This window comes from Purpureocillium lilacinum, assembly GCF_023168085.1.
Source record: "Purpureocillium lilacinum CBS 284.36 DNA, scaffold_4, whole genome shotgun sequence".
In the NCBI taxonomy this organism is placed as follows: domain Eukaryota; kingdom Fungi; phylum Ascomycota; class Sordariomycetes; order Hypocreales; family Ophiocordycipitaceae; genus Purpureocillium; species Purpureocillium lilacinum.
Window position 1 is genome coordinate 4,210,037 of NW_027072114.1, and position 22,392 is coordinate 4,232,428.

Below are 22,392 nucleotides of genomic sequence, written 5' to 3' on the forward strand. Positions count from 1 at the left end.
CAGGGCCGATGATTCGACAGACTACTTCAAGTCAGCAGTGTGCGTGATCCTGTTGATCCGACGACGGGGACAGGGAGAAATGGTGCAGTACAAGACGGTGATTTGCGCGAGCTACCGAGACTCGTTGTAATGAAAGGCGGGTGCGGGAAAGTGACTTACGGATGCTGCCATAGAATGCAGACAGACAGCGGTAGCAGGAGTTTCGAAGCTGAAGTAGCGAGTAAGCGCTCGCCCTTCGCCGAGAGCCGTGTTACCGCGTTGGCAAGTGTCTGGTAGATGCCGCAGGCGCGATGGGTAGAGCGGATCGCCAATTTATACGAACCGGCGATTCCTCATGCTGACCGCATAATCGCCTCCCTGACAAGACCTGTTGGTAGTGTCTGACACTGCCAGCATGAGTCAGTCAAACATGAGCATCGGAAGAGAGGAACAAATACAAGAAACAGAGAGTGTTGCTCACACGGGGCGACTGGCGGCGGCGAGCACGGTGACCCACGAGTTACGCCTGGGCCTGGCCTGCACGTGAAGGCCAGACAGAAGCGGCTGGAAGATGGAAGAGGAACAAAAGGTTGGAGCTATGGGGTGGCGATTGAGAGAGGTTTTATATCTGTTTGGATTGAGCAGTGATGCCAGTGAAGCACAGCGCCTGCGGTCCGTTTACCGTGGTTGCGAGTGAATGATGCAAACGTCGGCGTCGGCTCAACCGTGAAATGTTCCGGGCGAACTTGATCCGGTTTGCGGCCAACCCGGCGGCGCTGGCTCAGCCGCATACCGCCGAGAAGAGCGCGGAATGCCCGTTTGTGCTCCCAGGCGTGGAATCTCTTGTCTGCCCGCGCGTTTGTCTCGGGTCGCGGTTTGCTTGCAACACGAAGATGTCGAGAACGAGTGCGGCTATGGTCTGGCGCTTTGCCGTGGAAATCGAGGCTACGTTATAGTCACCGAAGATCTGGGACGCTGGCCTGGCAAACTGCAGCAGTCGGCATGCGGATGGGTTCATTCGGGTAAGCCTGGGGTCGCATGAACGAGAGAGCATCACATCCGCGCGGCGATTTGCGACACCGCTCGGCGGTCTCGGTTCTCCGATGCAGCCACCTTTCGACTCTGAGCGGGCATTTAAGAGGGCGCGGCCAAGCACCAAACCCGTGATCGTTTGCAATGGCTCGATGGCAAACGTCTTCCGTTGCGGCGTTTCACGGACTGAATCAGGTGTCGTCATCAAAACCAACACACAGAGCCAGAGACTTACAAACAGCCTTCAAACGCTACAATGGCACCGCCTGCGGCAGCGACCCGGGCCCTCGAGGCCAGCGCCCGCATCCACGACCTCCTGCAACGCCTGCACGCGGCGTCCGAGGCACAGGAAAAGTCGCTGTCCCAAATCTTCTTCTACGTTAAGATGCTTGCGTCGTATTACATTTGGGGCTCAGGCTGGTCCGCCTCGGCTGACGACCACATGCGAGACAAGTACGTCTCGCTCGAGCAGGACAAGTGCCAGTTCATGTACCTCCTCGCCCGGGCCATGGGCGCGCGCAACATTGTGGAGGCCGGCACCAGCTTCGGCGTGTCCACCATATACCTGGCCCTCGCCGTGGGACAAAACGTCGCCGATGCGCGGGCCGCCGGGGGGCGGGCGACGGGCAAGGTCATCGCGACGGAGCAGGAGCCGACCAAGGCTGCGAAAGCACGCGAGCACTGGAAGCAGGCGGGCGACGAGGTGGAACCTTGGATTGAGCTGCGCGAGGGTGACTTGCGCGAGACGTTGAAGGTCGCTGAGGGAATGCCGGAGCAGATTGACATGCTGCTGCTTGACAGTATGTCGTTCCCGTATCGGCCGGAATGGCATCCATGGCTAACGGGTCGCAGTCTGGACGCCAATGGCACTGCCCGTGCTGGAGATTGTCAAACCACGGCTGCGCAAGGGAGCACTTATCCTAGCCGACAACACGGTCATGGCAAAGGCGCTGTACAAGGAGTTTCTGGCCTACATCCACAATCCGGAAAATGGTTTCAAGACGACGACGACGCCGTACTCCGGCGGGCTGGAAATGATTGTGTATCTACCGTCGAACTGACGACGGGATGAAGTTGTGAGGAGCGTTGACCAGACGAGAGGCGCACGAGAACATGGAGGCGCAGGATGCAGAGACGCTTTTCCGGGATGACGATTACCATTTGCAAGACTTGCTTACCTGTCCACTCATTCAATGGCAACACGGTTATTACACCACGTGAGTCGAATTCAATGGTGCAACTTGGCTCAGTGTGCAGTCTGGTGAATGATAAGATGCCAAGTGCCTGACAGAGCTGAGCTCAGAGCGACTGCGAAGAGAGCGACAGAAGCAATCGCAGAAAGTTGAGGCGCGTTACGAGATGGATGAGGGACCGGACAGCAAAAAGAGACCAAGACCAGAGGCTTGGTAGTTGTTGCACACCAAGTGACTCCATCCCACAACACATGTGTTTGTGCAGGCCTGGCCTCACCCCAGACCGCTCGGACGCGGGTGCCTGTCACAGCGAACCCTTTGCTCATCTCGCGAGCTTCTTGGCAACCCCATTACAGCAGTCGCCGAACCACCCATCCCACCATCCACGCCTGGGGGGGCCCCTGACCCTGCCCTACGACAGTGGATCGCCGGCGGCGGCGTCGAGGCGCGGGATTGGCAGCGGGAGCGGGCCTGCGTCCCGTTTGGCTCTCGGCCGGAGCCAGAACACTGCGCTAAGAATAGGCAATATTCGACCCTGCAGGGGGGTCGATACTGGAGATGGCGAATCATCCCACGCGCGGGTTGCCGTGGTTCGTGAACAGAGGCAGGGCAGGCAGGCTAACCGTCGTGGACCGGTCCAGGCTAACGGCAGCCTGGTGGGAAAATATTTGCTGGGAGCCCGGATGACTGGAGGAGTGAGAGTGAGCCGCATCTCCAGCACCACCCGAGTCGCGGGCGCTATGAAAACCACGGTGGCGCCACGACAAGAAGACCACCCCTTGTGGTGGCCTTTTTGATCTCTTCCGTTCCGTCTTTTCCACCCAGTCTCTCGTTCCTCATCACTTTCCCGCTTCTTCGCGGGTGCGACCATAGCCATCATGTTGCTGGCTCTCGGGCGGCCGCAACGTCAAGGCGCCACCGGCGGTGGTGGTTTCACCGCCGTGTTCGCCGTGTCTCTCGTTTGGCTTCTTGCCCTGGCCCGTCTTGCCGACGCGGCGCAATGGACGGTCACGTCATACTACGCCGTGTCCATCACGACGTACAGCTACACGTACCGCAACTACCAGTACACGACGACCCGCGTGTACACCGACAGCAGCCTGTACTCGCTCAAGGCGAGCGCCACGACTCTGCCCGCCTCGGCCGCCGTCTCGACCGTCACGCTGGGCGACTACGACGGGGACGTCGAGACCGTTCGCATCTACCTGCCCATATCGGCCGTGCCCTCGTCGGATCTCAGCGTCTATGGCGACGACACTGACCGCTCTTCGCGATACGTCTACACATACTACGTGCAACCGATGGCGTACTCGGCGCCGTCGTCTTGCCCGACGCCCTTCACCGTGACTTCGTCGCGCACTCTATCCCTGCCCAGCGCCGTCGCCGCCCAGGTGACGCCCACGTCCACCACCAGCACCGTCCGCGACTACGGCGACGGCACGCTCTACACGACGGTCAAGGCCTACATCGACAAGACGTACTGGCCGACGGGCAGTTCGCTCTCGAGAGACTTTACGTACAGCTACTACGTCTCCAACTGCCGGAACCCGCAAGCCTCGTCCACCACCAGCACAAGCTCGCGATACCGGGGAGGCGACGTCAGCGGCCCCGGCAACAGCAATGGCGACCTTGACAGCGACAGCTCCATGTGCGGCGCTGACGGGTCCGGCTGCGTCGGCGGGGTCCCCATCTGGGGTATCGTCCTTGCCGCGGTGCTCCCCTCCGTCTTCCTGTTCGGCTTCGTCGAGTCCTTCCTCTGGTTCCGCAGGCTCATGCTCGGCAAGAGCACTATGCGCTTCGCCACCATCTCCTGGATCCTCCTGTGCCCGCCCATCATCTTCCTCCTGCGGCGCGTCCCGCCCCGCCTCGTCGAGGACCAGGAGCGCCTGCGGGAGCAGTGGACGGGTATGACCGCCGGCAGCAAGTTCCGCCTCTGGGCGAAGCTGGGCCTGCGGCACAGGTATCCGTTTGAGCTGCTCGGCGAGCACGACGACTGGAAGCCCGACGGGTACCTGGACGAGAGCGACCTGCCGGCGACGTCGGCCATGGGTGCGGCGTACGGGACGCAGCCCATGGTGCAGCGCCCGCGAGAGTCGCTGCCGCCGCCGGTGGCAGGACGAAGCGCAAGCGGGCGACAGCAGCAGCGGAGATCGCAATCGCAGCGAATGTCGACCGGCATGCCCACGATCCACGAGCAGCCGCGCGTTCCGCCGCAGGCACGACTTGCCGGGGAGAGGTCGCCGTCGCCAGTCGTCTCGAGCGTCTCCGACGCGGCCCCTGTCTCGGAACCGACGCCGCCCCCGATGCCGCCCCGGAGGCCCGACGGGCACTCTGAGGCTGGGCCGTCCAATTCCAGACCTGATGGTGGCTCGCAGGCATGAAGTACGGCAGTGAAACGACGACGGTTTTCAGAGGTTTCTTGGAGTTGATTTGAACGGTCTGATACCCAGGCATACTTGAGCGCGTGCATTCTTCCTGCTTTTCATAGACGCATAGCCCGCAATAATGTCAAATCATTTTCATCTCACCGAGGCGCCTTCGGCGCTTGTTTTTGAGGGACGCAGTTGCAGGGCTGACCCGACCCTACTTACATGTTGAATGTGGCGTGCGGCTGGAATGCCCTTCACTGCAAGACACTGATTCCTGCGCCGACCGTGAATGTGGGGTGGCTGACGAAATAAACCAGGCTCAGGTTTCACACATTCAGACGCTTAACAGTCGTGGCTTTATTGTCGACCATTGGGACGGGCTGTAGAGTTTCACGCAACCCCCCTTGGAACCGAGATCCAGCGAGAGGACAAGTCGGTTCAGCGGAGGGGCACCAAGGAAACGTCACGCGAAGGCTGTTCCCCCGCTATAAAGCCTCCCGTGGTTGCATGTTGCTTGACCATTCAGACAAAGACCCCTACTGTCCGGGCGTTCAACATTGGCCTGTCCATCAACCTCACCAAATTCAACAACCAGCACCATGACCATTGACCACGTCGGACTGACCGTCTCCGAGTCCAAGTTTCAGGAGACGCTACAAGTCTACCTCGAGGCCCTGAAGCCACTCGGGTACACCAAGACGCACCAGTTCGGCGACTACGTCGTCGGGCTCGGGTCTGCGCAGGGCTGCCCGGACAACAAGCCGGTTCCCGACTTCTGGCTCACGGGGGCCAAGGACGTCGGTGAGAGCAAGACGCACGTTGCATTCAAAACAAACGGTGAGCATGCCGGGGTGAGTTATGTAGTCTGTGCCCGAGGTCTAAAGTCAACCACAGATCGTGCGACCGTGGACGCTTTCCATGCTGCGGCGCTCAAGGCTGGCGCGAAGGACAACGGCGCACCGGGCGTGAGGGCCATGTACCACCCCAACTACTATGGGGCGTTCTTGATCGACCCGGCGGGCAACAATTTCGAGGCCGTCTGCCACCTGCCTGCATAGATCTGGGACCGGACTGCTGCTGGCTGGGTGCCTCCCGCCATCGATTCTGTTGAGGTTGTACTTGTAGCATTGCAGGCGAATGAGAGCTGTGAGCGTCGGGATCAGAGTTTGAGGGAAACGATTGAATACAGAGGAGAAAGGGAGATAGCCTCCAAGACGCCCAATCCTGTGCGGTGCACTGGGCTCTACGGCGGTTGCACGTCACAGCTTCGTCAAGAAGTGCTCAATCGCCTCGTTCGTCTCCTCGGGCCGCTCCAAGTGCACCCAATGCCCCGAGTCCACCTTGACGACCGTCAAATCCGCTGCCCAGGCGGCCAGCATCTGCGTCTGCTGGTCTGCGCCGGTCTCAGGCTCCCTGGGTACCACAAACAGCACCGGCTGCGCAATCTTTGCATCCTCGTACCCAACTTCCTCGGGCGCGAATCGGTTCTCGAGCCACATGCGGTACCACCGCGTTGCGCCCGTGTAGCCGCCTCCTTGGCCAAACGCCGCGAGATGGAGCCGTTGGAGGTCCTCGGTGTACCATTCCCCGATGGGCACCCGTTTGTCTTTGGTGACGAATTGCTCCATCCGATGTAGAGGGTGGAACCACTCGACCCAGGACGCCTTGTCGGCGGCGAACATGAGGCTCATGGCCGCGCGAGGGTTCTCCTCCAGCGTCGCTTGGGCATCGGTGTCAGCACCGCCGAGCCATGGGATGTACCCGAGGAGCTCAAAACCCATCGCCTGCTTCGTCATGGTGTTGATGGCGTCGACGTTGAATGGCGTGCCGAGCTTGGGCGGGCCGACGGCGAGGAAGACGAGTGCCGTCCATCTCTCGGGATGGTATGCGGCCATGCGCGAAAGCAAAGTCGACCCTACATCGTGGCCGACGCCAACAACCTGCGTCAATTCGAGGTGGTCGAGGAGCTCAACGATTCCATCACCCATGGGCCGGAGGCGGTAGCTGTCCACGTCGGTCGGCTTGCTGCTGCTACCATACCCCAACAAGTCCACCGCAAGGATCCCGTAGCCGAGCGACGCAAAATGCTGGATTTGATGCTTCCAATCAGGGATATGCGAAGGGAAGCCGTGCAGAAAGAGGAGAGTCGGTAGCGCGTGGGTCGGTGCGACATGGACGTAGGAGATTGTGTGTTGACGAGACGTCACAAAATCCTGTCGGGACGAGAGAGCCATGGTGAGCAGTCTCAAAGAATTGAGGGAGCGTGCATTGACAGACGAGGTCGTCTTCCGTTAGATGAGTCGTCGGCTGCAGTCTTGAGGCGGGGAGTTTTCGGACCATTTCAGCGACCTTTACCGACATTCGTGCTAGTCTAAATCCTTCGCCAGCGGTCCACGTCATAGAGCCCCGGGCAGGTCTTTGTGCATTGCTACTCTGCAAGGTTCCATTGACAACAAATTTACGCGGCATATTTACACCGGGAGCTCAAAGTTGTTGCTTGTCGCGTTAAAGCTATGCGTTCATCTTAGGCAGACATGGAGTAACACGACCCGAAGAGAGGGAGGGGGGCTGCTCGCAATAGGGATATCTGATCGGCAGTATACTTACCATACGGAATAGCCTGTCAATAATGGTACAGCTATTGTATGCTGCGATTCCCGAAATTTCGATCGCGCGTCATGACGACCAGAACTTGACTGGAGGCAGGATTCAGCGGCCGAAGGAGGGTACACGTCGAAGGCAGCATCGATAGCAATGAAATAATGTATGTCTTCGTGGATGACGACCCATGGCGCCATTCAGGTTTAACTATTCCCCACTATGCGCGCCCATGAAATACGTAACATTGGCAAGAAAAGGGCTGGCGCTTCGGTGCATTTTGTTGGGCCAGTTCAAGACGTCTCTGATGTTCATCTTGGGTTCGCCCCAGTCTGGACGAGTGAGCCCGAGACGATGATTCCACACTGCTCCGACAGCAGATGCCCATGTAGTAGCCCGGAGGCTCAGCTTATCGTGCTACCCTTCCTCTCGTCGTAGTACAAAACAGCGTCCAAGAGTGCCTGTGTACCGATGGCGCTGTGGGATGTTAGTCGCTTCTGACCAGTCGAGCGTAGCAAGACGGCCGCCACTCACCAGTCCTCTGGGCTGCAATACTCCTCCGGGTGATGGCTCACGCCGTCTCGGCATGGAACGAAGATCATGGTCGTCGGACATCTGCTGCTCGTGTAGACACTGTCATGACCTGCCCCGCTGGTAATGGGGAGCCAGCCGTCAGGGCCGACAAGCTCAGTGGCCGCCGCCTCGACCGCCTGTATGCAATCCCAATCGAACTTGACGGCCGGGGAGTCGGTATCGAGAGTCCAGCTCAAGGCTACCCCCTTCCCGTCTTCCTTGCTTATTTGCCGAAAGGAGTCGAGGCACAGCTTCTCCACCTCGGCAACGACCCCGTCTTCCGGGTGCCGTATATCCAGGGTGAAACTCGTCTCAGAGGCGATCGTGTTGGTGGAGGAGTTTGTTGGAATCTTGACAATGCCGGTCGACGCCAGCGCACCGTACTTCTTTGCGATTGCATGCGAGCTCGCAATCATCTTGGCCGCCGCGAGCAAGGGGTCGCTGCGGGCTTCGAGGGGTGTCGTGCCAGTGTGGGCGTCGCGGCCGACGACTGTGAAGGTGAACCACTTGTACGCCTGAGCTCCAGAGACGACGCCAATCTTCTTGCCCGCGCGCTCGAGGATCGGGCCCTGTTCGATGTGCAGCTCGAAGTGAGCGGACAGAGGGACACCTGCTGCCGCGTCGCTCGAGCAGGCCACGTCGCCCAGGTAGCCGTGCTTCTGGAGCTCCGACTTCATCGTTGTCGCCGGGTCGAAAACGTCTGCCAGATTCCAGGCCTTGTCTATCGGGATCGCACCTGCCCAGACGCCGGACGAGACCATGGACTTGGGAAACCGGGCTCCCTCCTCGCTGCGACGCGTCAGTGCTGGTGACCGCAACTGGCTCATATCTGGCGTGGCTCACTTTGTCCAGTTGACGAGGCCAATGTCGAAATTTGTCTTGTAGCCGTTCTCTTGCAGCGTGCGGAGCGCCTCAAGACCAGCCATCACGCCTAGGATACCGTCGTAGCGGCCGCCGCGTGGCTGCGTGTCGAGATGGCTGCCCATGGCAATCATCGGGGCCTTGACCTTGCCCGCGCCTGGGCGCTTCGCAAACATATTGCCCATTTGATCAACCGTGAGGCTGCAGCCAAGGCTTTTGACCTCGTCGGCGAACCATCGCCTGACGTGAGCATCGTCGTCTGTAAGGGCGAGACGAGCCATTCCCGTCTCCGTCGGACCACTGTCCCGGATCAGCATCAAGAGTCACAGCACTAGGCGACCTACGGAGCAGAAACACACCTTCCATATCGATGAGCGGCACCCCATTGGCATGTGTCGTGCAGCGTCTTGTTGAGGCGGTCGGCGTTGATCTTGAGGCCCGCGGACTGGCGGGGGCCGGATGTGGAGAATTGGCGGACGTTCAGCGCGGCGTTTGCCCAGCGCGTCATAATCTGTCGCCGGCCAGCCATTGCGTGGGACATGACTGCAACCAGGACGTCTGTAAATCTCAACAAAGTACTTTCCGGAGCTACGTTGATGCCAGGAGTTGATGAGGAAGTGAAAAGTTTAACTTGCGAAGCCCCGCAGTGATGTCGCAGCTTTTGTTCCGTTATACATGACCCGGTGCGCCCTCTCGCCGTCTCTTCATCCGTGGAAGAGTGGGTAGCGATTCGTGACTACGTTGGCGCCACATGTAGAGGGGTCAGCTGTGTTCTATCAAGCCAAGCATCAATGATACGTCGCAGCGATTGCTATTGAATGGCGACGACATCCTAGAAACAAGATTACTATGTCGCGATGGCAGAAATCGCCATACAGAAACGTGAAGGTGGTCCACTACCCGCTTTTTGCGCTCCCTCGTAGGTTATTCGCCTGCGGCGGCGGTACTATCTGCGACTGCAACACGAAGAGCGTGCTTGTATCAGGTCGAGGAGGTCGGTCGCCTGGGCTTTACTGACTGACCATAGGGACCTGCATAGAGGCCAAGGGTCGTTTGTCTTGAATGATTGCGATTGCTCATTGATGACTCCCCTTGGCTGGCTGCAAGAACAGGCGCAGTAGATAACTGGTCTTGCTCGACCGAGACCAGACTCCATGTCAGCCTGGACAGCTGGGCTTGGTTGGCTGGGCAGTCTCATGAAGGGCGACTGCTGTCAGTCGACTGCACGTGCAGAGACGGCAAGGATATGAATTATAAAGAAAAACTAGTCTTAGCTATCTATTTTTACCCTTTAGTTCTTCTCGTCCCCCTTTCCCGTCTGTTCAATTCCTTTCGTTCCTCCCGCCCCCTCCAGTCCGCAAACGGCTTGCCTATAGATGGGTCATCGACGATCACGACATTGCCCACGGACGGGGCGAACTGAACAAGGGGTATTGGCCAATCTTTTCTTCAGAACAGACACCGCTGGGCACTTTTCCTTTTCGCGGGAGGCACTTCGAGGTCACCGGAACGGCAGCAAACGGCCATGCAAGTCCGACTAATGTGGAAAGGGACATGAACTTCGCAACGGTCTCGCAGGCTGAATAGGCACCCGCGATATCTGCAAAGTTCAATTGTAACGACGTCTGTATAGCAATTTACTTGCTTCTTTGTAGTTCATCGTTGACTGAAATCCAGCCACTGGACCAGCAGGCGCGCCAGGGGCCCTCCTTCCTCAACCACAGGCTCTACGACCACGTCTACTCCTTCCACGACCAGAGCTCGACACCCACGACCACACACAATGGCTCTGTCGACGTAGCTTCTTGTCCTTCTTGCTCCCGTCTTAAACACCGTCCGAAGCTCTGGTCCCCTGTGTGGCACCGGTCCTGTCTATTCCTTCGGCCTGTCTGGTCTGCGCCCTCTTATCCTGTCTCGACAGGGCCATCGTACCGAGCGGCCCTGCCACAGTGAGGGGGCGCAAGCGTGACTACCCTGCCCCTGGCACCCATCGGCTCTGCTCTGACCTCCATCGATTGCACAGTTTGGGATGACCAGGGAACCGCTGGAACGATCGGTGCCACTGGCCCCATCATCAAGCCCAGGCCGCGTCCGGCTGATGGTGACCCGGACGCTCCTCACCGGATGTCAACCAGGCTGGCGCTTCACTACGCTCGGCCAATCCTCACAGACATGGAGTCGTCCGTGCCAGTGCCTCCGTCACCAGGCCTTTTCTGCTCGAATGCGACCCAAAGGCCCCTCGTCGAAAGTCCGCCAAAATCGCACAGACACACACAAGGCAGAAGAGCAGCTTGAATAACCCCTCCGAGGACCTTGTGGACGTTGACATCGGAAAGGCCCGGGGGATAATCAGGAGAACGACAATAACTGCATACCCATCGACGACGCCAATGGCTGCACTGTCGTTCACGAAGAATATCCCAACCCAGATTCAAAGTATGAATCGTTCAGTGCTGAAGAGCACGGTTCTGCCATGGGCATCAGCAAACTCAATATCACTACGGAGTTCAAACTAGAACATTCTCTTTCGTTCCCTTCGTTCCTTTCGTTCCTTTCGTTCCTTTCGTTCCTTTCGTTCCTTTCGTTCCTTTCGTCCCTTTCGTTCCTCTCGTTCCTTTCGTTCCTTTCGTTCCTATCGTTCCTATCGTTTCCGTTGAGAACGAAATGGTCATGCCTCTCACACAACCGGCACGGCCGTAAGGGAGAGCTGATTTCGACGACGGCCGGCACCATCGTCGTAGGGCGATGTCACGAGAGGCGATGGCCTTGCAAACGCCCGCGATCACAACCTGGCGCCTCTTGAACTTGACGCCGACTCGCCTATCGTACCGCTGCAAATTGTTAGTTCGTCATGTACAGCTTGAACGTGACGAAACGCCAGATGGGCCCCCTCGTTCTGCCACTGATAGCGGAATGCGTCCGGCTCAGAGAGAATACGGACTTCGCGAGCTGGAAGTCGAGAATATCTTGGTGCTACAACGCGTTATTCAATGCCACCATTCTCAGCACAGTCTTTAAGACTAGAGGATCACACCAGAAACGGGTAGATCGCTGGAGCAAGCTCGACCCAACAGAGCTCGGTCACATGCTTACCGCAATGAGAACTGGGACTATGAGTTCGACCCTCGAAGGCGCGATTGCTGATGCGCTCAAGGAGCCCATCTTTTCACCATTATCGCGCTATCTTAAGCCTGCGATTCGGGCACATTTTAGCATGTCGACACTCAAGAAGATTGCCGCACGCTACGGGCTATCGTCGGTCGAGTTTAATTACTTCTTGACTATCCCAACATTCGGGCGGTCGCTGCTTCTACCCATATCACGTCCTCTCTAGGCCCCAGGCGCTGGCAATTAGGTGGCACGACGGGTTCTTGGTGACAATTGCGAAGACCATGCTCGAGACGATGCGGTCAAATTGCAAAAAGTGCGCCGAGGGTAAGGGATGTGGCGAGAAGATACTGGACTGGGAAGGTGTTATCTGCTGGATGGCAGCCTTTTATTGCAATAAGATCAAGGGCCTCATGGAACGACTGCCATACGCTACCATGGAGGAGATCTTATTCTTCAATCTGGATCGATGGGGTTTGCCAATGGTACCGTGGGTTAGGAGCCCACTCAAGGCATCCCTTTGCAAAGGGCCAGACCATGGAATTGCGATACTCTTCGGTGTCACGACGCAGCTTGGCGCCGACTTTGACGCGCTAAATATTGACTTTATACGTTTGTCGATTGCCTTCATCACTATCCTCGCCAATTTCGTAATGCGGAAATATGCTGTAGGCTCCTGGAGGTAATTCAACCTGCGCCCTCCCGCGTTCCTCTCGTTCCTCTCGCTCCTCTCGCTCCTCTCGCTCCTCCTCTCGCCACTTAACGTCACTCTTCAAAGTAGCGACCAAATAGAAGCGTTCTTAAAACCAAGGAGCCCTTCTTTATAGCCCTAGTCGCTACACTCTAGAATACATGGACCCTCCCGCTTCGGCATCAACGGCCGTCGCTTTCTCCAAGCCAACCACGGTAAACAGCTTCTTTGGTGTGAAATCCTTGCTTATGCCCGAGGTGCCCGTCTTCTTGAAGTGCTGCAGTGAGGACTTGATGGCCTCGTACGCGGGCGCGATCGTCAAGAAGGGAAAGATGATGATCTTGAACCCAAACTCCCTGGCCTGGTCCGGCGTCCACGACGGCGTCGCCCCGTTCTCAACCATGTTGAGCAGCACCGGTGTCGGAGCGAGCTCGCGACAGACACCCCTCGCCTGCTCCTCCGTCTGGACGCCCTCGAGGAACGCCACGTCGGCGCCAGCCGCGACGGCGAGCTTGAGCCTCCGCACCGCCTCCTCGTAGCCGTCCGTCTGGAGGGCGTCCGTGCGCGCAATGATGACAATGTCCGAGTGCACTCTCTTGCGCGCCTGCGCAGCGGCCGCGATCCGCTGACTGAACGTCTCCGCGGACACGACCTCCTTCCCGCCGAGGTGCCCGCAGCGCTTCGTCTGGATCTGGTCCTCGATGTGCAGGCCCGCGACGCCGCTGCGGTGGTACTGCTCGATGGTACGGGCAATCATGTTGGGCCCGCCGTAGCCCGTGTCGGCGTCGGCGATGAGAGGCGTAGACGGGTCCAGGTTGGCAATCATCTCCGCATGGGCGCGCATGTCGTTGAGCGAGGCAAAGCCCAGATCGGGCTGGCCGAGCCGGGATGCGCTCGTGCCAGCACCAGTCTTACGTCTGGTCAGCGACATATCGAGGCAGTCACGGAGCCGAAACGAACCATGTAAATACAGTCAAAGCCAACCTCGAGGGCGATGCGGGCGCTGAAGCCATCGTAGACGCCCGGCGCCACGACGAAGGACTGGGGGTCCTCGACCATCTTGCGGAGTTTCGTCGCAGCAGCCATCGTGAGAGTAGCGAGTCGGCCCGTGAGGGAAATAAAAAAAAACTTGTATAGCTGTGTGGATGAGGGCACGACACTGGATGGACAGGCATCGTCTGGGCAGCACTTATACGCGACGGCGAGGTCTTCTGGGAGACCGATATCGCTCGGGAATGCCACGGGTGCAACGCAAAGATGACGTTCGCCACTGAGCGAAATGCCGGGCGGATGAGTGGCCACGGCTGTCAGTGCCGCCAGTAACCCCGTCCTGGGGCATGCGGGCCGATGGTGCCCTGGTGGCGGCTAAAGTTCAACTACGGCCCCGTGGTGCCCGTGTACGTGTAAGTGGGCATGTGTTCCACTGCTCGGCGCGGATCTTTTTGTTGCAGGGTCGCACTTATTAAACGCAATGAATCCGGCTATTGTGATGCCCATGACCAAAGACTCGCTCAGACGCCCGCAAGGCACGAGAACCGGTTGTCGTGTCCTGACAGGTATCCCGCCATCCCTCCGCTCGCCCGGTCCTCCCGCCCGCCGTCAGCTTCCCACCCGGATGGCTTGATCAGATCCTCAATGGCCCAGGATATCCTCTCCGCGCCGAGTTTCGCACCGCCAATGTTGGGCGCCGCCGGGCCGAGCTGCAGCGACGCCAGCCTTCCGGCCACGAACAACGGCACTCCGTCCGCCCACATCAGGTCCTCGTTTAGACAGGGAAAGCCGCCGAAGCCTTGGATGGGGTGCTTGTCCAGCATGCCACGCAGGTACGGCAACGCCCGAAAGTCTGTCTGGATGCCCGTGGCAAAGTAGATGTAGTCAAAGGCTGGCAGGCCGTCGACGGGAGGCTCCGTCGACACGGTCCAACGTCCCGCTCCGTCTGCCTCGCAGTCCGACTCTTCAAAGCAGACATCGCTCAGGGCGGTCCTCTCAAAAAGCGCCAACTTGCCTGCTGCGATGTGCTTCTTGAGCCGCTTGTTGAACAAGGGCGTGATGCTTCCGCCGCCACGAGCCTCCTTGATGATGGCCAGCCGCTCCTCGTCCGAGTCTGCCGTCCAGAACCGCGCCTGCTCCGCGTTCTTGTACTTGCCCATCCACTGCAAGTCCACGTCAAAATGCTTGATGCGCAAGGGGCCGCGCATCATGTGCCAGACCTTGGTGACGCCGCGGCGGATCGCCAGGTCTGACAGCTGCGCGGATGTGAGACCTCCGCCGACGACGAGGATATGCGTCGGCCGGCCGGCCTGCATGCGCGAAGTGACGACAGGGTCCGGAAACTCCTGAATCTGCATGCTGTGGCAGGCCTGCCGGAGCTGGGCTTGGTTCGTGGGCATCGAGGGCAGGCGAGGCAGTTGAGGGCCATTGGCAGGACCGACTGCGAGGACGACGACCTTGGCGTACCGACGGACGCCGCCATCCGTGGTGACGGTGAAGAGCCTCTCGTCGTCGATGGAAACGCCATTCACCACGCCATAGTCAATGTCGTGTAGGGCGCCTTTTTGAACCAGGCCCGCGCCGAGGTTGTATCGCGCGACCACGTCGTCGCAGTTGTCGCAGAAGAGGGACTGCGACGGGGTATAGTAGTCGTTGCGATCTCGCAGATTGATGGCTACTCTGGCCTCTTGCCTAGGGTTGATGGATGAGCAAAGTTGCACCCGAAGACTCGACAGGTGCTCACTTCTTCCCGCAGGCCTTGCTGCCGGCCAGCTTCTTTTTCGCATGCTTGCTCATCTCCTTACCCACGCAGTTCCGAATCTCCACAAGCTCCCCCTCGCGCTCTTCGCGGTAGGCATGGGCCAGCAGTGCGTCTCGATCCAAGGGGTCCACGTGCCAGAGCATCGGGCTGCGGAGGTGAGAAATATCAAAGGTGCGAAACAGCCGCCTCCAACGGCCCAACCACGACTCGTCCGTGGCGTCGAGTACGAGCATCTTGTACTCGGGTCGCGCTCGCGCACGTCCTCTGTTGGAGACCTTGCCGCTTCGCACGTGCTTGAGCGAGACGTTGCTGCCATACTTGCCGATCCAGTGGTATCGGCGATGCTCCTCGTCGGTAAAGAGCGCGGCGGGCGTATGCTCGCGCAGTCGAGCCGCCGTGGCAAGACCGCAGGGCCCTGCGCCGACAATGATGACATCGTATACTTCGCTCTCAGCGTCCATGGTATTGCGATACAGGCGCGAAGACAGTCCGGTTTGGCGTGTGAGATTCGACGTACGTATGTACAAGACGATCCGGCGGCCAACTATAGATATTGCAAAGAGTGTCAGAGTCCGTTTCGGGTACCCTTGTGGCCCATATGAGGACCACACAAACGTGACGCAGTATACCCAAGGCCTCGTGCGTGCGCCGCGACTCACCTTGATGGCCAACGTGGAGGGTCCGACCTGGACCATCAAGGTGGATTGAGGTGTCGCGCCAAAAGCGTCTCGGCGACGTGACGATTCGTGCCTACAAGCGACACCTACCCCAAAGAAAAGTAACATGGCCGCGACGACGCGCCTGTGCCTCTCAGTGCTCACCGTGGGAACGCCGGAGCGCACCGTTCAATCCATCGCTCAAACCCACCACACCGACGTACATCACGTAACCAGCATCCACGACACGCCATCGTAACGATACCAATCGTGTATTGATGGATACGAGGCTATCCGTATGCTAGGGCGCTGAGACTATGTACATGGTTTGTCGTGGCCGCGTCCGTTGGTCCATGTCGATTTGGCCGCCTCGCTCCTTATTTCGACTTCCACTCCCCAGCCAGCCATCGGTTGAAAAAGTCGAGGGCTGCCTCGGGCTGGTCCATCGGGGTCATATGTCCCGCACCAAAGACCTGGAGGAAGGCAAAGTTCTGCGCTGTCGTGATCTTGCCGTAGTCTTTGCCGCCCGCGGCGGTACGGAGCGTCTGGGGTTGAGCGCTGTTGAAGGCGTCCTTTCCAGGCCACGCAAGCGCCTTGGTCCATGCCTGGTTGCCCAGCCAATTGCAGATGAAGTCGGCGTCGCCCGCGTAGATGAGCACGGGGATCTGCTCGAGCAGCTTGGGCACGTTGCGGTGCTCGGGAAGCATCCAATCGCCGTGGGCGGCAAAGTTGCGGTTGATGTCGTAGTTGCAGCTCTCGAAGCTAGACACCTCGACGCCCAGGGCCTCAATCACTTCCTTTTTGTTGAGATACTGCGAGATCCACTCGAGCTCGTCGTAGCAGAGGTTGCTGCCCTCGCAGTTCTTGCGGACGTCGTACACGTTCTTGCCCGTCTGCTGGAACGGGCCGAGCATGGCGTTGTTGCAGTACGAGGTAGCGCTCGAGCATGCTTGCGGGTCGCTCGAGTTGTAGCATGACTGGATGAGCGACTGGCATCTCGGCAGCGCATTGTCCATCGACTGGCAGTCGCTTTGGCTCAGCACAGCAGGGTAGCCGCCTTCGCCGCAGGCCATGGGACGGTAGTACTTGTACTGCGTCAAGGGGTCCGTCAAGCCGTTTCCAATGAGCGCGCTCTTGAGGTTGATGTTGCGATCGCTATGGGACAGGATCTCTGCGGAGAAGACGGGAATGTAGTGGCCGGCATACGACTCGCCGGCAATGTGGAATGGCTGCTTCGAGTATTCCGGGAATTGTTGGAAGAAAAGAGTCAGCAGGGCGTATATGTCTTTCCCGGCGGCCTCTGTGCTGTCCACCTGCTGCTTGCTGTAGGAAAATCCGGTGTTGACGGGCTGGTCAAGGAAGATGACGGATGCGTTGCTGTTCCAAGAGTGCGGGTTGTTGACGACCTGGAGATTCTGATCAATCTTGGCCGGGCCGAGCTCGAGGAACAGGCCGGTCAACGACGAGCATCCGGGGCCGCCGTTGAGCCACAGCACGACGGGATCATTCTTTGGGTCATTGCGCGACTCGAAGAACCCTGCGCACGGCGGGTTAAACTTGCTGGTCTCATGCACGCATCCTGGTCGGTGGCTTACAATAGAACAGATGCTTGTCCTGCTGGTCGTCGTCCAAATAGCCGCTGTACTGCTTGACCTTGTCAACGCCCAGCTTGGACGGGTCGACTTTGTTGACGCGTAAATTGTAGTTGGAGAGTGCGTCTTTGCTCGCGCCCTGGACGCTCGAGCCTCGAACGATTGCGTCCCAGTGATCGTCGGGTCTTTGGGAGCTGTCCTTGGGCTGGCTGCCGACGGGGCGCAGCGCGAGGGCCGGCAAGGCGCCCAGAAAGAACGCCGCCAGCGTAGGCTTCATGGTCAGAGTCTCGGTGCGAAAGCAGAAGGCGACGTGGATGTTTTGACGTCGGTTCCAGAGTCAGGTTGATGCGAACTATGGTACCGATACAATCGAAAGCTCAACAGCCTGGGGAACTGGCAGCCCAAGGATGTAATGGGACGGAGAGCAAAAAAGCATGCGAGCAGCGTACCCGAGGACGATGAGATGGCCATGGCAAGGGATATATGTGTTCGCTACGCCTGACAATCGTCGGTCGGGGGCAATCGCACCGCACGGCGTGCCGCTCAGTCCTTGTCGTGATAGCATAGTTGCCGGCGAGTCATCGCTTGCCGTCGCAGTTTCCGTGGAGAGAACCACAAAGTCATGAGCATCACTAGGACTGGACAGGAAGGTCCCGCAGCAACCACGGCGCGACTGCCAGTGCCATCGCCTCCGGTCCGGGTGCGATTCCCGGGGGTGACCTAGGACGCAGCGGTGCGCAGGAAACGATCATCTCCATAACAAGCAGGTCTGCGCCGGCGCTCAGCATCGAATGGGGCGACTTTTTGTCGTGATGAAGGGGGCGTACCTAGCGTCAGATTCGATCAGGCGTCACGGAACCCGAAACGACTGGCCCGCAACATGAATGGCGAGGACCGATGCCGCACCCGAACCATACTCGAGCTTGCCGCACTGCGCACCAAGTACGAATACGTATGTCCCTGTGCGTTGGGGGGCATCTGCTGTGATGATGGGCGGGTCGGGTCGCCACGCTGCGGCTGACCACTGACTGTATCTTCAGATGGCAGACCAGGCTGGGCGCATGCCTTGGACTTGGAGGTCGCAACTCGCACGGCGCGTGGCCGCTGGGGGGAGGGGCACGGTCGTTTCAGCGCCACGAGGCGGGACGAATCGTCGCAGGTCCAGTGGCTTCCGGGGGCTGGAGCAGCAAGGAAAGCTTGGAAAGGTCCCCTGGCCAAGCTCGCCAAGCCCGTCACGCCGTCCGTCGGTCGCGGAGAGGCTGAGGGCACCCAGCTTGGCAAGATGTGCCGACGATCCGTTTCGCTGTGGGGTGCAGATTGGAGGGTGGAACTGCCGGTTCGGCCAAATGCCGCTGTGCAGCTCGCTCGCGGACGGAGAGGCTCGGGTCTTGGCTGACGGGTGGATGAAGGGCAAGCCATGCCAAAGGGGCGCGGGAGCCTGCGTGTTGCGTGTGGCAGCAGAATCGGAGTCTCCGGGTTGGGCAACAGAGCAGGTTGTGTCCTTGGTCGGTGTCCGGCCAAAGTGCCTCCAGGACGTCCATGACGCTGGCTGGCCTTTTTCTCCGCCCAAGCGATGTACGTACCAATGATTGGGAAGCGTGCCTCTTCTACCTGAACCCAGCCAAAATGAGCCACTGGTTCACATCGCGCAACTGCTGCTACATGGTTGTACGCTGCTTCAACAGACCCGGCAGCCATTTTCGGGCCAGGTCGTAAAGTACCCAGCGGCCACAGTACACCCCGTTTGCTACGGACGGCTTTGCCGGCCGCGACGCGCGCGCAAAGCATCGCCGACATCCATAGTGTTGGAACTCAACTTGGGGAGGATCGGATTTTTGGCTGTCCGGCGCCTGCAACGGGTCAGAGGCCATCCTCCCCGCAGCGCAGCGACGAGCACCTCGTTTCGTTGCCATGTTGCCCATCAGAGATCCAGCACCTGCAAAGAGCGACTGCGACCGCGGGGCTGGCTGTCCCCGTTTACGCGTGGGTATGAGCGCGCCCATTCCGCTTCAAGAAGCTGGAAACAGCCTCTACTGGGGCACCGCACATGTGATGTGCAAGCTCTCGCTCACGTCCAACATCGCCTCGTCTCTGTGTGCACTTCTCGTCGCTGCTCGTTCGCGTTCTACATACGTACGTGTCGTGCAGATCACGACACCGAGGCTCACAAGTAGGCTACCCTACGGCATGTCAAACAGGAAGGCCTACCAGAGCGATCGGCGTCCGTGACACGCATCAATGGATCGGGAAGGCGGCGCAAGTGATCGGCAGCGCAGGCGGGAGAACCCACGGCTCGAACCTTGCCGGCTGCTGCGAAGAGCCAGGCATCCAGACCACCAAGGTTCAATGCGACAGCTTGATTACACCGCCCAGACCCTCCCACGGATATCGCCAACAGGGTTGTGCCACGGACCTCCGAGTCCATGTTTGCTTTGGTCCACAATATCTGCCTCTCTCGCCGAGGGTGAATCGCGATTGAAGAATCAACGCACCGTCGACGCTTCGCAACATAAACACCGACAACGTCGAGACCTGATTACGTCAAGGCCAGACTCTCTCACACAGTCGCCACCTTGGATCTGCGTATCAACAAAGAACAATCGATTTCTCGGGCACTCTGAGCTGGTGTCCCTATCAGCTTGAACTTGAGGAGCGGAATGATCCTGGGGCCGCGGCAGAGTTGTCGCAGCCGCAAAGGGCCGTCCCACAAGCAGCGCGTGGCACGATTGAGCGCCACCTCGAGTGCTGCAAGACTGGAGTCTGGGGACTGCCGTCGAAGTGGAGACGAGATGGGGGAAGGATCCTGCCGCCCTTCGCTCAAGCTTAAAATAGCAAGTCAAGGCCCGTCCCGATGGCTTGGAGCAGTCAAACGCCCATGACGCCCGCATCGGCGGCATCAAATTCGTCTGGTGGCTTTTCCGTGGGCGACTCGTACTAGGATTTATCAAGCAGCTGCCAACGCCGTCTGACACACGCATCGCACCGCGTCTTGGAAATCGTGTCTATTGGAGGCATCCCGTGGGAGCTGTTTGTTGCCCCTGGTGTCACGGAGACAACCTCCTTTGCCCCAAGCCATCGTAGCTCCGTCGGAGAAAGCCAGTCCACTTCCACTACGCTTGGACTCATGACGATCGCCACAGCGCAAACTCTCGACATGTTGTCGCATCAAGGAGCTTGCCCGATGACCACCAGCCTCGAACGGCAAAGGCGGGCAGACCAACAACGTAGACTAGGATTCATACAGAAGCTGGCGTTGCGTTGCGTTGGCGTCAACACACTTCCCAAGTACAACTCATCATATCGAAGACAGGATCATTGCAAGGCGCGCCGTCGAATTTTGTACAATGGAGAAGGCAAGAGAACCGCCATTCCTCACGAGGAAGGTCATAGTCCATTCCCTTGAGCTCACGGCCGCTCCTCTTCGGAATCTCGACGTATAAAGACGGACACAGTCTTCAAAACTCGAGACGAAACTCTCGCTGTTCGCCAAACGCTCAGGCTCACTCATAATAATATTCTGGATCCATTCGAAATACCAACTCGCAACGGCCAACATCATGCGCTTGTCTCTGCTTCTCTCGATCCTCCCCATGGTGCTGGCTGCGCCGGCCACCAAGCGTTCCGAGCCCGCCCCCTTGCTGGTTCCGCGTGGCAATCACCAGCTCATTGCCGACAAGTACATCGTCAAGTTCAAGCAGGGAAGCGCCCTGTCTGTTCTTGAGGATGCTTTGAGCTCCTTTGGTGGCAAGCCCGACCACATGTACGACAGTGTCTTCAAAGGATTTGCTCTTCACCTGAATGAGCGTATGCTCAAGACTCTTCGGGACCACCCTGATGTGTGACATTTTGTTGTCTTGCTGTCCGCTCTTGCGCTGATGATGGGTCTAGGTCGACTATGTCGAGCAGGATGCCATGGTCACGCTCTCCGGGTTTGAGTCTCAGCCCGATGCTACTTGGGGACTATCGCGCATCTCGCACCGTCAGGCAGGCGCTTCAACCTACGATTTTGATTCGAGCGCCGGGGAGGGCACGTGCTCTTATGTCATTGATACCGGCGTTGAGGCCGATCACCCTGTACGTTTTCCGATTTGACGGGAGGCGATGGGACGAGTAGTGCACTCGTGCTGCTTCCAAGGGAGACCCATGGAGTCTTCACTAACACGTAGCAGGAGTTTGAGGGGCGTGCCGAGCTTCTCAAGAGTTTCATCGACGGGCAGAACGCTGACGGAAACGGCCACGGCACGCACGTCTCCGGAACGATCGGCAGCAAGACGTATGGCGTAGCCAAAAAGACCAAAATTTATGGCGTCAAGGTCCTGGACGACCAAGGTAGCGGGCCTTACTCCGGCATCATTGCCGGGATGGACTTTGTAGCCAAGGACGCAAAAACGCGCGGTTGCCCCAAAGGCACCGTAGCGAATATGAGCTTGGAAGGAGGATACGCTGCGTCCGTGAACAACGCGGCCGCGTCGCTAGTGCAGAGTGGAGTGTTCGTCGGCGTAGCAGCGGGCAACTCAGCCAAGGACGCTGGAGAGTCGTCTCCGGCATCGGAGCCAAGCGTTTGCACGGTTGGGGCGACGGACAGGAACGACAACAAGTCGTCCTTTTCCAACTACGGAGACGTCCTCGACATCTTTGGACCGGGCACCGATGTCTTGTCCACCTGGATCGGCGGTCAAATTGTGAGTTTTGGCCACACGACCACGCGGGAGGCTCACTACTGACACCAACAGAAAACGATCTCGGGCACGTCCATGGCTACGCCGCATATCGTAGGCCTTGCCGCGTACCTTGCGGCGTTGGAGGGAAAGACGGGCGGCTCAGCCTGCGACCGCATCCAAGAGCTTGCTACCGAGGGTTCCATCAGCGGTATTCCGGCCGGCACTGTTAACCTTCTTGCGTTCAACGGAAACCCGTCGGGCTAGACGAAGCACCTGCAGGATGGGCATCAAATCGCAGGCAACAAGGTCCCTCAGGCCGCGGCTCTT

General features: G+C 58.9%; 9 protein-coding genes across 9 annotated transcripts; 4 read left to right on the plus strand and 5 right to left on the minus strand.

Annotated features, from left to right (window-relative positions):
- Positions 1-1,267: 1,267 nt before the first annotated feature.
- On the plus strand, positions 1,268-2,072 carry PLICBS_006439 (uncharacterized protein; the record flags this gene model as incomplete). Its single annotated transcript, XM_018327485.2, has 2 exons — positions 1,268-1,811; positions 1,864-2,072. 2 exons carry the CDS (start codon positions 1,268-1,270, stop codon positions 2,070-2,072), a joined length of 753 nt encoding a protein of 250 aa, XP_018173913.2.
- Positions 2,073-3,082: 1,010 nt separating this feature from the next.
- On the plus strand, positions 3,083-4,585 carry PLICBS_006440 (uncharacterized protein; the record flags this gene model as incomplete). The annotated part of the gene is made up of 1 exon (XM_018327484.2): positions 3,083-4,585. The coding sequence occupies one exon, from the start codon at positions 3,083-3,085 to the stop codon at positions 4,583-4,585; it is 1,503 nt and encodes a 500-aa protein (XP_018173912.2).
- A 587-nt stretch (positions 4,586-5,172) lies between these two features.
- Positions 5,173-5,631, plus strand: PLICBS_006441 (uncharacterized protein; the record flags this gene model as incomplete). Its single annotated transcript, XM_018327483.1, has 2 exons — positions 5,173-5,410; positions 5,468-5,631. The coding sequence occupies 2 exons, from the start codon at positions 5,173-5,175 to the stop codon at positions 5,629-5,631; spliced, it is 402 nt and encodes a 133-aa protein (XP_018173911.1).
- A 201-nt stretch (positions 5,632-5,832) lies between these two features.
- Positions 5,833-6,807, minus strand: PLICBS_006442 (uncharacterized protein; the record flags this gene model as incomplete). The annotated part of the gene is made up of 1 exon (XM_018327482.1): positions 5,833-6,807. The coding sequence occupies one exon, from the start codon at positions 6,805-6,807 to the stop codon at positions 5,833-5,835; it is 975 nt and encodes a 324-aa protein (XP_018173910.1).
- Positions 6,808-7,701: 894 nt separating this feature from the next.
- Positions 7,702-9,134, minus strand: PLICBS_006443 (uncharacterized protein; the record flags this gene model as incomplete). The annotated part of the gene is made up of 3 exons (XM_018327481.2): positions 7,702-8,533; positions 8,588-8,905; positions 8,965-9,134. The coding sequence occupies 3 exons, from the start codon at positions 9,132-9,134 to the stop codon at positions 7,702-7,704; spliced, it is 1,320 nt and encodes a 439-aa protein (XP_018173909.2).
- A 3,415-nt stretch (positions 9,135-12,549) lies between these two features.
- Positions 12,550-13,490, minus strand: PLICBS_006444 (uncharacterized protein; the record flags this gene model as incomplete). Its single annotated transcript, XM_018327480.2, has 2 exons — positions 12,550-13,314; positions 13,365-13,490. 2 exons carry the CDS (start codon positions 13,488-13,490, stop codon positions 12,550-12,552), a joined length of 891 nt encoding a protein of 296 aa, XP_018173908.1.
- Positions 13,491-13,915: 425 nt separating this feature from the next.
- On the minus strand, positions 13,916-15,617 carry PLICBS_006445 (uncharacterized protein; the record flags this gene model as incomplete). The annotated part of the gene is made up of 2 exons (XM_018327479.2): positions 13,916-15,086; positions 15,139-15,617. 2 exons carry the CDS (start codon positions 15,615-15,617, stop codon positions 13,916-13,918), a joined length of 1,650 nt encoding a protein of 549 aa, XP_018173907.2.
- A 572-nt stretch (positions 15,618-16,189) lies between these two features.
- On the minus strand, positions 16,190-17,681 carry PLICBS_006446 (uncharacterized protein; the record flags this gene model as incomplete). The annotated part of the gene is made up of 2 exons (XM_018327478.2): positions 16,190-17,349; positions 17,408-17,681. 2 exons carry the CDS (start codon positions 17,679-17,681, stop codon positions 16,190-16,192), a joined length of 1,434 nt encoding a protein of 477 aa, XP_018173906.1.
- A 3,280-nt stretch (positions 17,682-20,961) lies between these two features.
- On the plus strand, positions 20,962-22,329 carry PLICBS_006447 (subtilisin-like serine protease; the record flags this gene model as incomplete). Its single annotated transcript, XM_018327475.2, has 4 exons — positions 20,962-21,240; positions 21,293-21,478; positions 21,574-22,086; positions 22,138-22,329. 4 exons carry the CDS (start codon positions 20,962-20,964, stop codon positions 22,327-22,329), a joined length of 1,170 nt encoding a protein of 389 aa, XP_018173903.2.
- Between the last annotated feature and the right edge of the window lie 63 nt (positions 22,330-22,392).